This window comes from Myotis nattereri (assembly GCF_964212035.1).
Source record: "Myotis nattereri genome assembly, chromosome: 20".
In the NCBI taxonomy this organism is placed as follows: Eukaryota; Metazoa; Chordata; class Mammalia; order Chiroptera; family Vespertilionidae; genus Myotis; species Myotis nattereri.
The window spans coordinates 4,618,541-4,634,074 of record NC_138096.1 but is presented as its reverse complement, the minus strand read 5'-3'; the positions used below and the strand labels follow the sequence as shown (position 1 = coordinate 4,634,074).

At 43.9% G+C, this 15,534-nt stretch overlaps 1 protein-coding gene across 1 annotated transcript in view; it reads left to right on the top strand.

Moving 5' to 3' along the window:
• The window catches only part of LYST (lysosomal trafficking regulator), a 75,148-nt gene that overhangs the window by 12,161 nt on the left and 47,453 nt on the right, over positions 1 to 15,534 (top strand). The window contains exons 3-12 of the mRNA XM_081114529.1: positions 38 to 128; positions 999 to 3,048; positions 5,073 to 6,078; positions 7,575 to 7,736; positions 8,462 to 8,618; positions 10,442 to 10,668; positions 11,172 to 11,238; positions 12,598 to 12,707; positions 13,186 to 13,606; positions 14,650 to 14,794. Coding sequence (XP_080970655.1) covers positions 38 to 128; positions 999 to 3,048; positions 5,073 to 6,078; positions 7,575 to 7,736; positions 8,462 to 8,618; positions 10,442 to 10,668; positions 11,172 to 11,238; positions 12,598 to 12,707; positions 13,186 to 13,606; positions 14,650 to 14,794 — 4,436 coding nt within the window. The remainder of the gene's footprint in view (positions 1 to 37; positions 129 to 998; positions 3,049 to 5,072; positions 6,079 to 7,574; positions 7,737 to 8,461; positions 8,619 to 10,441; positions 10,669 to 11,171; positions 11,239 to 12,597; positions 12,708 to 13,185; positions 13,607 to 14,649; positions 14,795 to 15,534) is intronic.

Here is a 15,534-nt window from a genome sequence, read left to right as displayed (position 1 = left end):
CCTCGGAACATGAAGGGGTTTTCCATGTCTAATCCAGGCGCTGACATGCAGAGAGGAGCTCCTCACTCTTCTGCTGTCGCTCCTCCCGCTGGTGTGGAAGATTCCTGTGGAGGAAGAAAGGGCCGCAGGTATGTCCTTCCCTTTCTTTTTTTACTGCAGTGGCACTCTCCGGAAATACTTTGCGTGATGGTCGCTTTTAACTTCAGTCTTAGAGAACATTTGGTATCTGTTGTATGATTTTGAAATAATTCGGGGAAATTGTAAAGTTCTTAAGTTACATCAGGGCAATAACCTAGATACTGGACTATGTTGGAGAACATAATAAATCCCTCTATCTTAATTGACTGCACTATTGCAGGAGGCTTGTAAAATGGCGTGAACAGTGTGGTGATGTATAGCCTAGAGCAGCGGTTCTCAACCTGTGGGTCGCGACCCCTTTGGGGGTTGAACGATCGATCCTTTCACAGGGGTTGCCTAAGACCATCGGGAAACACTTAGATAATTACATATTGTTTTTGTGGTTAATCATTATGCTTTAATTATGTTCAATTTGTAACAATGAAAATACATCCTGCATATCAGATATTTACATTATGATTCATAACAGTAGCAAAATTTCAGTTATGAAGTAGCAACAAAAATAATTTTATGTTGGGGGTCACCACAACATGAGGAACTGTATTAAAGGGTCGCGGCATTAGGAAGGTTGAGAACCACTGGCCTAGAGTCTCTTATGGTTTTAAATTAGATTCATTTTTCCAATTCTGTTCTCCTTTGTTGTTTTCAGATCAGTTCGTATCCTTTGAGCTAATACCACCTGTGGTACTTATCATGAGAAAGATAAGTGAGGGGGGAAGTGACCGAGGGACATAATAATGGCTAAAGGAGAACAGCCCAGGGCCGGGGACTGAGGTTAAACTCCTAAAATGGGTGCTAAGTACAAATTGAGTTTGAAGACATATTAAGGCATTCTAAAATTTCCTTTTTTGTTTCCTTAGATTTTAATCTACCGTTCTCAGTTGATATAATCCTGACCAAAGAAAAGAACTTAAGTTCACAAAGATCTGCTCAGGAAAAATTATATTTAGAAGGCAGTGCTCCATCGGGTCAGGTTTCTGCAAAAGGGAAAAGCAGACGACAGCGTAAGGCCACCCACGCCTGTTCCCTAAGAGATGCAAGAAAGACGCAGCTCTCCACCTCGGGCTCAGAGACCGACTCAGACGATAGAAGGCCCCGGCGGCCCCACCAGCTGCAGCCTCTTGCAGCCCAGGCTTCTAAAGAAGGCGCGCTTGCAGCGCTCCCCAACCGCTTGTCAACCAGAGAACAGACTCCCCCTGAGACCATGGCTTCGGGAAGTTTCCAAGAGATGATGCCAACCCAGGAGGCAAACACGGACATTTTAAGTGAGCCAGCTGCCTTGTCTATTATCAGTCACATGAGCAATTCTCCATTTGACTTATGCCATGTTCTGTTATCTTTATTAGAGAAAGTCTGTAAGTTTGACATGAACTTGAATCATAATTCTGCCCTGGCAGCCAGCGTCGTGCCCACGCTGACCGAGTTCCTCGCAGGCTTTGGGGACTGCTGTGATCTCGGGGACAACGCGGAGAGCCAGGTGGTTGCTGCAGGTTGGACTGAAGAGCCAGTGGCCTTGATCCAACGGATGCTTTTCCGGACAGTGTTGCATCTTATGTCAGTGGATGTGAGTGCTGCAGGGACGATGCCGGACAGTCTCAAAAAGAATTTAACCGAGTTACTCAGAGCAGCTTTAAAGATTAGAACTTGCCTAGAAAAGCAGCCTGACCCCTTTGCCCCAAGACAGAAGACGACCCTGCAGGAGGTGCGGGAAGGGTTTGTGTTTTCCCGCTATCGGCACCGAGCCCTCCTGTTGCCCGAGCTTCTGGAAGGGGTGCTGCAGCTCCTCACCTGCTGCCTCCACAGCGCAGCCTCAAACCCCTTCTTCTTCAGCCAAGCCATGGACCTGGTTCAGGAGTTCATCCAGCACCATGGCTTCCACTTGTTCGAGACAGCAGTCCTGCAAATGGAGTGGCTGATCTTAAGAGACGGCGTCCCTGCCGAGGCCTCCGAACGTCTGCGAGCCCTGATAAACGGCGTGCTGAAGATAATGAGCACCGTCAAAAAGGTGAAGTCGGAGCAGCTCCATCAGTCCATGTGCACCAGGAAGAGGCACAGGCGGTGTGAATATTCCCACTTCATGCGTCACCACCGAGATCTCTCGGGGCTCCTGGTCTCGGCTTTTAAAAACCAGGTTTCCGAAAACCCCTTCGAGGAGACCCCGGACGGCGCTGTGCACTACCCCGAGCGGTGCTGCTGCCTGGCCGTGTGCGCGCACCAGTGCCTGCGCCTGCTGCAGCAGGCCTCCCTGAGCAGCACGTGCCTGCAGGTCCTGGCCGGCGTCCAGGACGTCGGGCTGTGCTGCTGCATGGACCCCAAGTCCGTCATCGTCCCTTTGCTCCACGCTTTTCAGCTGCCGGCACTGAAGAATTTCCAGCAGCAGATCCTGAACGTCCTAAGCAGACTTATTTTAGATCAGTTAGGAGGCGCCGAGATGCCCCCACGAATGAAAAAGGCAGCTTGCAATATTTGTACCGTTGACTCGGATCAACTGGCCAAATTAGAAGAAACGCTGCAGGGGCCTGCGCGGGACGAGGAGCCTTCCTGGGGCCTGCCCAGTCCCTACAGGTGCCCCGGGATCCTGCCCAGCAGCGGCTCTGAGGACTCGCTGTGGAGATGGGATGCCTTAGAGGCGTATCAGAATTTCGTGTTTGAAGAAGACAGGTTACATAGCGTGCAGATTGCAAACCACATTTGCAGTTTAATGCAGAAAGGCAATGTGGTGGTTCGCTGGAAATTGTATAATTACATCTTCAACCCTGTGCTCCAGAGAGGAGTAGAACTGGCCCGTCACTGCCAGCACCCTGGCGTTCCTCCAGCCCAGACGCACGTGTGTGGCCGTCAGAACCAGTGCTTGCCTCACGAAGTGCTTCAGGTTTATTTAAAAACGCTGCCGTCCCTGCTGAAGTCAAGGTGTGTGTGGGGGGTTGCGGGGGGGGTGTGTGTGTGTGTGTGTGTATTTTTCCTATTGTATGCTTTCGAGTCATCTGGGCCCTTTATTCTTTCATAGGATTTCATTGTAGTTTAACAACAGGTAAGTTACCATCCCGTGTCAGATAATATTTTTAAGTTTATGTATTTTTTTATTGGGTGGTTATATAGGAGAGGATAGAGCCATTGATTTTAATTTCTTGGTAAAAAAAAAAGAAAAGAAAGTTTTAAATATATTTTTGAGAGAAAACGGACACAACACATATCCAATAGCAGGGGCAAGGTTAAATTAATAGTTTTATATTTACTTTAGGGAATATTATTAACCATTAAAAGTAATGCTTACAAAGATTACTTTGGGACATGAGAAAATACTTATACTATTTTATCGATGAGATATACAGAATTCAAAATATCGCCAACTGTATAAAATTTGCATGTATATAAAATGATATTTATCGAGGCAGTAGAATTAAGGAGATTATTATTTTTAAATGTCATATTTATATTTATTACCTAAGCAATATATGAAGACAAATTATAAAATACAGAAAAGCAAAAAAGAAGAAAATGAAAATTACTTAGAATTTCACCAGTGAGCTTTCCAGATTTTGTGATGATCAAGTCTGGTACTTAAAAAATAGTTTTATAAATAAAGCTTGCTTCGGGTAGGTAGCCTGGCCTTTCAGATATACCATTTTTAAAAACTTACAATAAAATACAACCCATGTATCATCATTATCTTTACAATCATTTTTTTAAATTCCTGGCATTCTGACATTGATTCGATGGAACTGACTTGATTTGAAAGCTTGTAACTCATTGGTGTATTGGTGGACAACCTGGCAGCTCGCTGCGTGGATTTATATTAAAGCTATTGCCAGGGGTCCAGTGATGCAGACCCTGAGTCTCACCTGAGACAGCTGAGATCTGCAGATGTGTAGTTGGGCTCTTCCTTAGTGAGCCCCAGGCAGAGGAACAAAGAGACACACAGATGTCTGCCTGTTTCCGAGCGTCCAACTGAGTGTGCTGGTGCTTGGGCATCTAGAACTTACATACAATCTGCTATTTGGGGCAAAGTATTCTTCCCTGAATTACTTCATTTAACTTGGGACACATATAATTCATTCTTTCTAAATATTGAAGCCACATCTTTCTATATAATAAAAGGCTAATATGCAAATTGTTCCCTTGACTGGAGTCTGATGGGCCTCTTCCTGTCCCCCCACCCCTCGCCCCAATCGGGGGTGGGCCGATTGGCTAACTGCCCATGGCCCCTCCCCCCAGCCAGCCTGGCCCAATCAGCCCTGATCGGGGCAGGCCGGCCAGCCCCCACTGGTGCACCAATCCATGCAGCGGGCCTCAAGAGGCCCGGTGCAAGGCCCGGTGCACGGATTCATGCACCAGTGGGGTCCCTTGGCCTGGCCTGCCGGGATCAGGCCAAAACCGGCTCTCTGATGTCCCCCGAGGGGTCCCAGATCTCAAGAGAGCTCAGGCCAGGCCTAGGGACCCCTCACGTGCATGATCAGGGCCAGGGAGGGGCTATGGGATGGCTCCAGGGCATGTCTGGCCCATCTTGCCCAGTCCCCATCAGCCAGACCCCAGCAGCAAGCTAACCTACGGATCAGAGTGTCTGCCTCCTGGTGGTCAGTGTGCATCATAGCCACTGGTCGAACGGTTGAATGAATGGTCAGAGACTTAGCATATTAGGCTTTTATTATACAGGATATATATTTGGTGTTTGGAGAGGGATATGAGAATCATTAGAAAGTAACGAGATCCTGGTCACATCTTAGATCTTAAACCACATTATTGATTAATCAAATTTGGTAGCGTTTGTTTAGTGTATGCCACGTGCAGCAATGACATTTAAATAGTGCATGCACCAAAAATATTTAATATTAAAACCAGTTTTAAGTTTGGTTAAAATAAACAAATAGTACATATACCTTTTTATAAATGATCTGTTTATCTGTAAACCTTTTGTATGTTTCTTTCTCTCACAGGGTAATAAGAGATTTGTTTTTAAGTTGTAATGGAGTAAGTCAAATAATTGAACTAAATTACTTAGATGGTATTCGAGGTCATTCCCTAAAAGCATTTGAAACTCTGATAATCAGCCTTGGGGAGCAACAGAAAGACTCTTCAATTCCAGGGACTGATGGGCTAGATGGGGAACCCAAGGAGCCGGCATCCTTCCACGCAGGCACCTCTGTCCACAGCCAGCAGGCGTTTTCAGACTCTCCTCAGAGTCTCAGCAAGTTCTACGCCAGCCTCAGAGAAGCCCACCCGAAGAGACGCAAGTCTGCCCCCCACGACGCCCACCTCCACACGATCAACCTCTTCCTCTGCGTGGCGTTCCTGTGTGTCAGCAAAGAGGCCGACTCCGACGGGGAGTCCGCCATTGATTCGGAGGACACCTCCGGCTACGACAGCACGGCCAGCGAGCCCCTGTGCCAGGAGCTGCCCTGCCTGCCTCTGGAGAGCCTGGTCTTGCCGCCCCCCGAGCGCATGCACCAGGCGGCCGACATCTGGTCCATGTGTCGCTGGATCTACATGCTGAGCCCAGCTTTCCAGAAGCAGCTCTGCAGGCTTGGCGGGGTCCGGGTGTGCCATAAGCTGATCTTCATGATCATCCAGAGGCTGTTCCGGGGTCCCGACGAGGAGCACGGGAAGAAGGAGGACCAGGAGCCACTGAGAACTGCCCATGCGGAGGTTGCTGTGGAGGAGGACTCAGGCTCCTCGGCTGTGAGAAGCGCCCCCACCCCGTCCGGCCCGGGCGGTCCAAAGGGGATTGCTCGCAGTGTAGGTGCATCAGAGTCACGTGCTGCTTCCACAAACGGAGATCCGATTCCCGCTGCTGGAGCTGCTCCTGAGGAAGCAAAGGGGCCTGCAAGTCGAGCAAGTGATGCCTCACTTCAGAGCATCCGACTGCTGGAAGCCCTTCTGGCCATCTGTCTGCACGGCACCAGAGCTAGTCAGCACCGGGCGGAATTGGAGCCACCCGGCCAGGTAATGACGTGGCTGTCATGTGATGTGTACTTTCTAAAGTTCTAAGTTTTGAGAAGCGCCTGTGTGCTTAGCACCCCTGTGCCAGGTGCTGGGGAGGACACAGGAGCACAGGACCAGTCCTTGTCCTCAGGAAACTCACAGTTTAAGCTTTGTCACATGCAAAACCCACATGCGACACAGTTCCCAGCTAAAAGGCATTAGGTAGGCAGTAAGCCGGGGCTGAGTGACAATGACGTGTTTCCGAGTTCTTGCATGGCTTGTGCGCTGCTCTCCGGTGGGGACAAGCCCTGTGGGCATCCAGGCTCCAGAGCTTTCCCTCGATGAGGTGGGGTCTGGACCTTTATTCCGAACCTTCTTTGCCTGGGTTCTTCCCCTTGCATATTCTGCTTTCCTCCTGCTAGCACTTCTCAACACAGAAGGAACCCCAGTTTCAGGCCCTGCTCCTAAGGAACCTTCGAACGTGGCAGGTCCCTTCTTCCCTGACTCGCCACCCTCACTGTTCCATCTGCCACCTCTCCTGCTGCCTCCATGTTGCTCCTGTCCAAGCGTCCCGATGCTCCCTCGTTGCTCCCAATTACAACCCACGCCCCTTAGTGTGGCTACAAAGCCCCTTAGTGTGGCTACAAAGCCCCTCACAGTCTCGCTTCCTCTTCCCTGTTTGGCCTCACTTCCTGCCATCCGTCACCGGGGGCCACAGCCATGCCGAGCTGACCTCTACTAAGACGCCATTCTGTGTCATGGCTCTGTCCTTCCGTGCGTGCTCCTCGACCGGCACGTCTCCTCTCTCTGTGTGCCTGCTGCTCCTATGGGTTCTCCATCGTTTGCCTCCTCCAGCCCTCCTCTGGGCATCTTCCCAGGCCTCCCGGCACCTGCTCTCTTTCTGTTCTCAGAGGACTTTGTTTATGGCTCTAGTGTGGTCGCCATCACAGCTTGTCTGTATGTGTCTGTGCCTCACGTGGGATTGAAAACTCCTTAAGGTAGAGTTCCTTTCAAGGACAGGAGTAAAAGGGGAAAGAAAAGGATGAGAGTATAAGTGCTTCTTAGAGTCTCAAGGAATTTATAAAGTCTAGAGATGGTTAATCAACCTGAACTTTCCACTCATCATTTTGTGATATAATTAATTATGATACAGTGAAATTCAAAACCATATAAGGTAAGTAAAGCATTTAGTAAATAAAACTGTTATTAATTGTAACAGTCAATGTTTATGTAAGGGTATTCATATAGTCATTTTACTTTCATATAAACTGCAGATAAATGGACTGCCTTTCTATCTATAATAATAAAAGCATAATATGCTAATTAGACTGGACAGTCGAATGACCTTCCGGACGTCCTTCTGGATGACTTCCAGACGAAGCCAGGGCTGCGAGGGCCGAGCACCTTGCACGAATTTCGTGCATCGGGCCTCTAGTTTATTATTAACTTATCTGTCACTTTCATTTTTTTCTTGAAGCATTTTATTAATATTTTTAGTCTCTTTTATTTTACCTTAGAACTTGTCTGTGGAAAATATATTGTTTGAAATGAGAGACCATCTTTCCCGATCAAAGGTGATTGAGACGGAATTGGCAAAACCTTTATTCGATGCCCTGCTCCGAGTTGCGCTGGGGAATCACGCGGCAGAGTTTGAACACAGTGATGCTGTGACTGAGAAGGTACGAGTAACATGCAGTCGTGCTGTCGCGGGGGAGGGGGGGACAGCAGAAGCAGAAGAGTGTGGGATGGGACTTCATGGGTGAATGTGGTTAGAGCACATGGCCCGGAGTTGGTGAGTTCCATGAACAGATGTGTAAAAATAGAAGACATTTTACTAGCATTAAGTTGTAAGAAGTATAATTTCACCTCATTGTGGTTTTTAGTCATTTCCATTATATAACTTGAATGTAATTTGTTAGGCTTAGTTTTCGGTGAAACTGAGATGACCCTAGCTTAATCTGCTAGAGCAGTGGTTCTCAACCTTCTGGCCCTTTAAATACAGTTCCTCATGTTGTGACCCAACCATAAAATTATTTTCGTTGCTACTTCATCACTGTAATGTTGCTACTGTTATGAATCGTAATGTAAATATCTGATATGCAGGATGGTCTTAGGTGACCCCTGTGAAAGGGTCATTCGACCGCCAAAGGGGTCGCGACCCACAGGTTGAGAACCTCTGTGCTAGAGTGACCTCCCACGCATGGTTGAGGTTAGTCAAGTTGTCTGAGAAATTGTGCTGCGTGAATTTCATAACTCACAGTGGTAAATATCAATTCATAGGATTTTTTTTTCTTAAAGGAAATACTGAAACTGTTCTTAAAATGACAGCTGCATAATAAATATTATATTCCTAAAGGTGAGCAGATGTTACACTTTTTGCCTTTTAATCGCACCCATCTTGCAGAGTCCTCAGTCTGAAGAAGAATTCTCATCCCAACCTGGAGCGTTTTCAGAAGAAGCGGAGGATACCTCATGTTGTGGTTTTAAACTTCTGGTGGAAGAAGAAGGTTATGAAGCAGACAGTGAGAGCAATTCTGAGGACAGTGAAGCCCAGGATGATGGTAAAATATCAGGAAGTACTTGTGATTCGATTTGCAAGTCAGATTATTAATTAGCAAAATGGTTTGTAATAACATTACTTTACAATCGGTATTGCCTTACAATTTAAGAAGCGCGTTGCATCATCATTTCATTGGGTCTTCACCATGAATTCTGGCACTTGTTTGTGTCTGCGATTGGAAACACCGAGGTAGATCTGTTGTCACAGACGTTGACCTAGGAATACAGGGGAGAGCAAGTGCCTGCTTTCACATATATTCCAGTGAAAAAGACAGTCAGTAGCATGGAGAAGGACCTGATGGGCCATAGCAGGTTGTTTTGTTTGTTTTTACCAAACATGGAGTGGAAAGAACTAAAAAACAAATTGAAGGGATATGTGCGTGTATATGTAGAGGGGTAGGAAAAATAGGTTAATAGATAATAAATAACAATACTAGAATAAACTCTTTTGCATACTCATGACTGTAAATCTACTTTTTGCCAACTCCTGTGTATACATATACATATAGCTAACTTGATTTATTAAACTCTATTTTTGCTTCTTTTCCAGTTTTATTGAGATATGATTGACATATATCACTATATAAGTTTAGATAAACCACTTGATGGTTTGATTTACGTATATTGTGAAATGATTACCACATAGGTTTGGTCAATATCCATCATCTCCTATAGACACGGTAACAAGAAAAAAATTTCTCTTTGTGTTGAGAACTCTGAAGATCTACCCTCTTCACAACTTTCCTACGTGTCACACAGCAGGTTAACCTTAGTCACCGTGTCGCACATACGTCCCTAGTGCTCATTGATCTTCTAACTGGAAGTTTGTATCTTTCACCATCTTCCTCCAGTTCCCCTCCCCCACCCCCCAAGCAGGTGCTTTTGAAAAACATTGGTTTAATGGTGTTGGTTTTATCAGAGTACAGTCATGATTTTATAATGACAGATTGCTTCCTTTTTGTAAGTTTGCTAACTAGATGTTAATTTAAGGAATTCTGACCTAGCTAGAAATTTATAAAATTCTTACCTGTATGGACACTGTTTAAGGGCACAGTGTCTCTTTTAAGAGCATGTAAGTTAAACTTCCCGGAATGTATTATCTAGTGAGACAGTGTCTATGTGTTTCTCACTTACGAAGAAGAAAAAGTACAGAATTTCTCCAACCTACAGCCAAGCCTACCATTTTCAGAGATGGGGGCAGGCAAAGAAAGAAGTGCCCTGTGAGTCAGGTTTTGGGGGGTCAGAAAGTTTGGGGTAGTATTTTTTTTTTTCAGTACGTCAGGGGAATGTGTTAAATCTGTATCACTTACATGTCTGTGAAACTTGCTGTTGAGAATATTTGTAGTTCTGTTGAAGATCAAAATTACTTTGAAGGCTACTCATTTATCTTCAAAGTATCCATAAGACGCCCTGACCGGTTTGGCTCAGTGGATGGAGCGTCGGCCTGCGGACTGAAGGGTCCCAGGTTTGATTCCGGTCAAGGGCATGTACCTTGGTTTCGGTCACATCCCCAGTACAGGGTGTGTAGGAGGCAGCTGATCGATGTCTCTCTCTCATCGATGTTTCTGGCTCTCTATCCCTCTCCCTTCCTCTCTGTAAAAAAATCAATAAAATATATTTTTAAAAAAATTTTTTAAAAAAAGTATCCATAGGACGTGATTACTCAGGATATTTGCCGTAATAAAAAGGCACGTTGTAGGAAAAGGTTTTGTGAACATCTTATACACAGCACCTTCACCACTACAACTTTCAAATGATGAATGAGATTTGAAATACCTAGTCAGTGTTTAGGGAATGAAAATAATCTTTTCTTTTCCCCTTTCAGGGGTAGACGTAAAGCCTGAAGCAGAAGGTTTCATTGCATTAAGCAGTCCAAATGACTTACTTGAAAACCTCACTCAGGGAGAAATAATCTATCCTGAGATTTGCATGCTGGAATTAAATTTGCTTTCTACTAGTAAAGCCAAACTTGATGTGCTTGCCCACGTATTTGAGAGTTTTTTGAAAATCATCAGGCAGAAAGAAAAGAATATTTTTCTACTCATTCAACAGGTAAAAGATGTATTTAGTTAAATGAGACCAGTACTTATCCCACTTGTGCCCCATATACTCATTTCCTTATTTATAACCCAACTTGTCTGAAAATTACCTGAGATGATTACTTATCCTTTATGATACCTTGTCCGTGTTTTTTAGCTACTAGTGGTGTTCTAAAAATCTTCTATTCCATAGTTCTCTAAAGTAGCATAAGAAATTAATGATGTCATTGGCTAACTAATAATGCCTCCTATTATATTTCTGAGAATGGGTAATATTTTTTAAATTGTATTTAATTTTAATGTTTGGTCATTGTTTTGAAAAAGTAGAAAATAAAAGCAGTATGAAAAATAAAATGAAAATTGTGTATAATCCTACACATAGCCTTCTTTTTAGTCATTTTAAATATTTATATATGTATATACAGTAAACATTCAAATAATTTATTCATTACAATTGTTTCATGCTTTAATGAGGTAAGAAATTTAATTTATTATGTTTTGTTTTTTAATCTTCAGGGAACTGTGAAAAATCTTTTAGGAGGGTTCTTGAGTATTTTAACACAGGCTGATTCTGATTTTCAAGGTGCGTTGAAATGTTACGTTTTAAAACAATAGTTTTGAAAGTATTTTGTTGTGATGTGAGATACAGCGTTGATAACAAGGGCTTCCATTGGCATAGTGCTCTATGGATTCAAAAGTAGTTTATATGCATCATCTCTTTTGTTCCTCGGACCCACCTCGCGCAGTAGGCATGGCCCAGCCTCAGTGCTTCTGCTGAATGGGCTTCCCCACGGCTCTGTCCTCAGGCTTCTCCGCAGGGCTCTTTTATCTGGTCTCAAATCGAGATGGTATTTAATGTGTAGGACTTTCTTGGGGGGGTGGCGTTGTGGATCACCTGAGATAATGCCTGTAAATATACTTTGAACACTGTAATGCAGGGGTCCTCAAACTACGGCCCGCGGGCCACATGCAAATACAAATATTGTATTTGTTCCCATTTTGTTTTTTTACTTCAAAATATGTGCAGTGTGCATAGGAATTTATTCATAGTTTTTTTTAAAACTATAGTCCGGCCCTCCAACGGTCTGAGGGACAGTGAACTGGCCCCCTGTTTAAAAAGTTTGAGGACCCCTGCTGTAATGTGTGCTACAAATATTAGCTATTAAAAGTTCTACGAATTTGTGTATAACCGACCATAATTTATGCTAAACCCCATAATGGAATAAAACAAATGTTCAAAGTAATTGTTTGTGATATTTAAGTGTGTTTATAATCTTCAATATTTCTACTTTTAGTTATGTTATCTAATTTTATATTTAGAAAGTGAAAATTATAATTTAAACATGTTCAAAATGAGAAGACTACTTTATGGTAGTCACTTAACATATACTGTATTGATTTATGCTTTTAAAAATTTAATTAATTTTAAATCTTATCAATTGGGGTGACATTGGTTAATAAAAATTGCATAGGTCTCAGGAGTATAATTCTGTAATACATCAGCTGTATATTGTATTGTGTGTTCACCACCCCAAGCCCAGTCTCCTGTCACCATTTAACCCCCCTTTACACTCTTTTACCTCCTCCTACCCTCCTTTTTCTCTGTAATCACCATACTGTTTTCTCTGCCTATGAGGGTTTTTATGTGTGTGTTTTCCTTAATCCCATCACCTTTTTATGCTTCTTTAAATAATACCTTTACTTGACTTGGAGCTAACCAATCATTAAGGAAAGTGATTTTCTTGGTTTTTTTTTGTCAGTTGGTTAGTTTGTATTTAATCATATTTTATTTCTTCAGCAACTGTTTGGGTTATTAGGTTGTTTATAATCCATTTAAAATGTGACAATAGTATTTTCTCTTTTTCAGTGAAATTGTTTATTCGTTTCTTTAATTAGCTGTGCATTTGGCCTTAACTTTCCCCTCTGTCTGTCTTTATCTCAGCGTGCCAGAAAGGACTGGTGGATCTGTTGGTATCTTTGATGAGCTCAAGAACATGTTCAGAAGAGCTAACCCTTCTTTTGAGAATATTTCTGGAGAAAGCTCCTTGTACAGTAAATATGCCACAATTTCTTTTTTGCCGCTGATATTTAATAGAATATTTTAAAACGCATTTGAAAATCACTAAGCCCTCTCTTTCGTTGTGCTAATTATATAGTCAACTCTGTGTTGTTATTTGTGAAGTTCCCAATTATTTTATTGCTAGAGGCCCGGTGCACGAAATTCATGCACTCGAGGGGGGGGGGGTGTCCCGCAGCCCGGCCTGTGCCCTCTCACAGTCTGGGAGCCCTCGGGTGGCATCCTTAGCGCTGCCACAGAGGTGGGAGAGGCTCCTGTCCCTGCCGCTGCACTCACCATCTGTGAGCCGGGCTTCTATGATGCTCTCCCTATGGGAGCGCACTGACCACCAGGGGGCAGCTCCTGCGTTGATATGTGTATGGGTATGTTTGTTCATTCGTAACCTGAATTTCAGGATTATTATGTTCCTTGTAACGTTATTGTAACGTTTTATTTGTTTTTCTTTTTCTCTAGGAAATTCTTCTCCTGGGTATTCTGAAAATTGTTGAAAGTGATGTTGCTGTGAGCCCTTTACAGTATCTGACCTTCCCTTTCCTACACACTCTGAATTTAAGCAATGGTGTTTCATCACCAAAGTGTCCTGGGATTCTCAGCAGTAAGGCCATGGGCTTGTGGAGAAGAGCACGTGTGTCAAGGAGCAGGAAGGAAGTGGACAGCGTTCCCCAGCAGCTACTGTCCTCCTGGCACGTGGCCCCCGTGCACCTGCCCCTGCTGGGCCAGAACTGCTGGCCGCATCTCTCGGAGGGGTTCAGCGTCTCACTGTGGTTCAACGTGGAGTGCATCCATGAAGCCGAGAGTTGCACAGAAAATCGAAGGAAGATCAGGAAAAGAAAGAAGTCGTTAAGTTTACGAGATAGTAGTTTTGAGGGAGCAGGTATGGCGACTGTGTTATCTGTTATACTCAGCTTTTTCGGGTGGCGATTTTGGTTGACAGTAAGAATATAGCCATGTTCTAACTTGCTCTTAACATGTTATTCTCCTTAAATGCCTTAGTAATGGCAGGTCCTGACTTACCATAGCCGGAGTTGTCAGACAGCCTTAAAAACTTCATTTTCTCCTGTACTTTTCTGTGAGTGTGTGTGTGTGTGCCCATGTGGGAGGGGGAGGGCACACACCACACATACTGCTGCTGTGGAGGTCACCAGCCCCATTTCCTGCCTCTTCCCTGGTGCCATTCCTGGATTAGGGCGTCTCCTGATGTTAGCCCATCCCATTCATAAAAGAATCGTGGCTCAGATTGTAGTAGTTTACTGTGGTGACATCACGGTTGGTCAAATCATTCCTGCAATTTGTCTTCAGTTATCATATATTTTATTATTCTTTTTATATTCTTTATTGATGACACTACTACAGATATCCCCATTTTCCCTACCTTTGTTTACCTCCACCCAGCCCCTTCCTCTCCCCCCCTTTCCGCTGGCCATCACCACACTGTGTGTGGTCTGTGCCCACGGGCTATGGGTATATGTTCTTTGGCTAATCTTCCACCTTCTTTCATCCACCCTCCCCTCCGACAGCCATCAGTCTGTTCCATGTATTCAGGCCTCTGTTTCTATTTTGTTGGTCAGTTTATTTTGTTCATTAGATTCCACATATAAGGGAGATCACAGGATATTTGTCTTTCTGTGACTGGCTTACTTCACTTAGCATTAGAAGTCATTAAATGTTTTAAAATATATGGTAACTAGAAAAAAAAAATTAAGTAACTCTTAATGCACTCATTTACTACTTCACTCCTGGTGCTTTTTTGGAGTTAATTAACATCTAAACTTTGGAAATTCTATTGTTTAAAACAGGCCATTGTGGGTAAATAATTTACTACAAATAAACAAGCATGCTTTGTATATTTTTAAATTCACTTTCCACTCAGTTTTTATCAACTGCTTTACAGATCATTCTAACATCTTTCTTTCATAGAGAACGACGGGCCAGAAGGTGCAGAGCACGCACATCCTGGTGAGAGGCTCATAGAGGGAGGCTGCATTCACCTGGTTTCATTGGGATCCAAGGCGCTGATGATCCAAGTGTGGGCTGAGCCCCTCACTGGCACCTTCATCTTTCGGTAACGATTACCCCCACTCCCGTGCATAGGGCAAGTGTTTAAATAGTTCATGTAAGAGACATAGTGTAAAATCTGCTAATAAAGATCATCATAGCAAAACAAAAATCTTATTTAAAGAGGAGATACAGTTTAATAGCTTGTAATACCACTTTGTAACAATATGTTCTATCTAAAAATCTGCCGAAACTGGTTTGGCTCAGTGGATAGAGCGTCGGCCTGCGGACTGAGGGGTCCCAGGTTCGATTCCGGTCAAGGGCATGTGCCTGGGTTGCGGGCACATCCCCAGTGGGAGATGTGCAGGGGGTGGCTGATCGATGTTTCTCTCCCATCGGTGTTTCTAACTCTCTATCTCTCTCCCTTCCTCTCTGTAAAAAATCAATAAAATATATTTAAAAAAAAAATAAAAAAATAAAAATCTATAATTAAACTCTAAAGTAGATTACATTAATTTTCAGATTTTAGACCAAATCCTTACTGAAGTCCTATCTATGGAAGTATTCTTTCAGATGGCAATGATCCTAGGAGGTTGTTAATATCAGACAGTGGTTTCCATGCAGATCATATATTTAATAGCCATTATCTAAAAAGCTTAAGATCTCCTTGCTAGCTTGTAGCTTTCCTACCTCCTTTGTTAGCTAGTTTAGATGTGGGGAAGCATGGGACTTAGTTGGAAAGTCTGTAAGGAGGATTCTCTGAAAGGTCGGAGACCTCTAGGGGAACCTTGCCAAAGGCAGCAGACC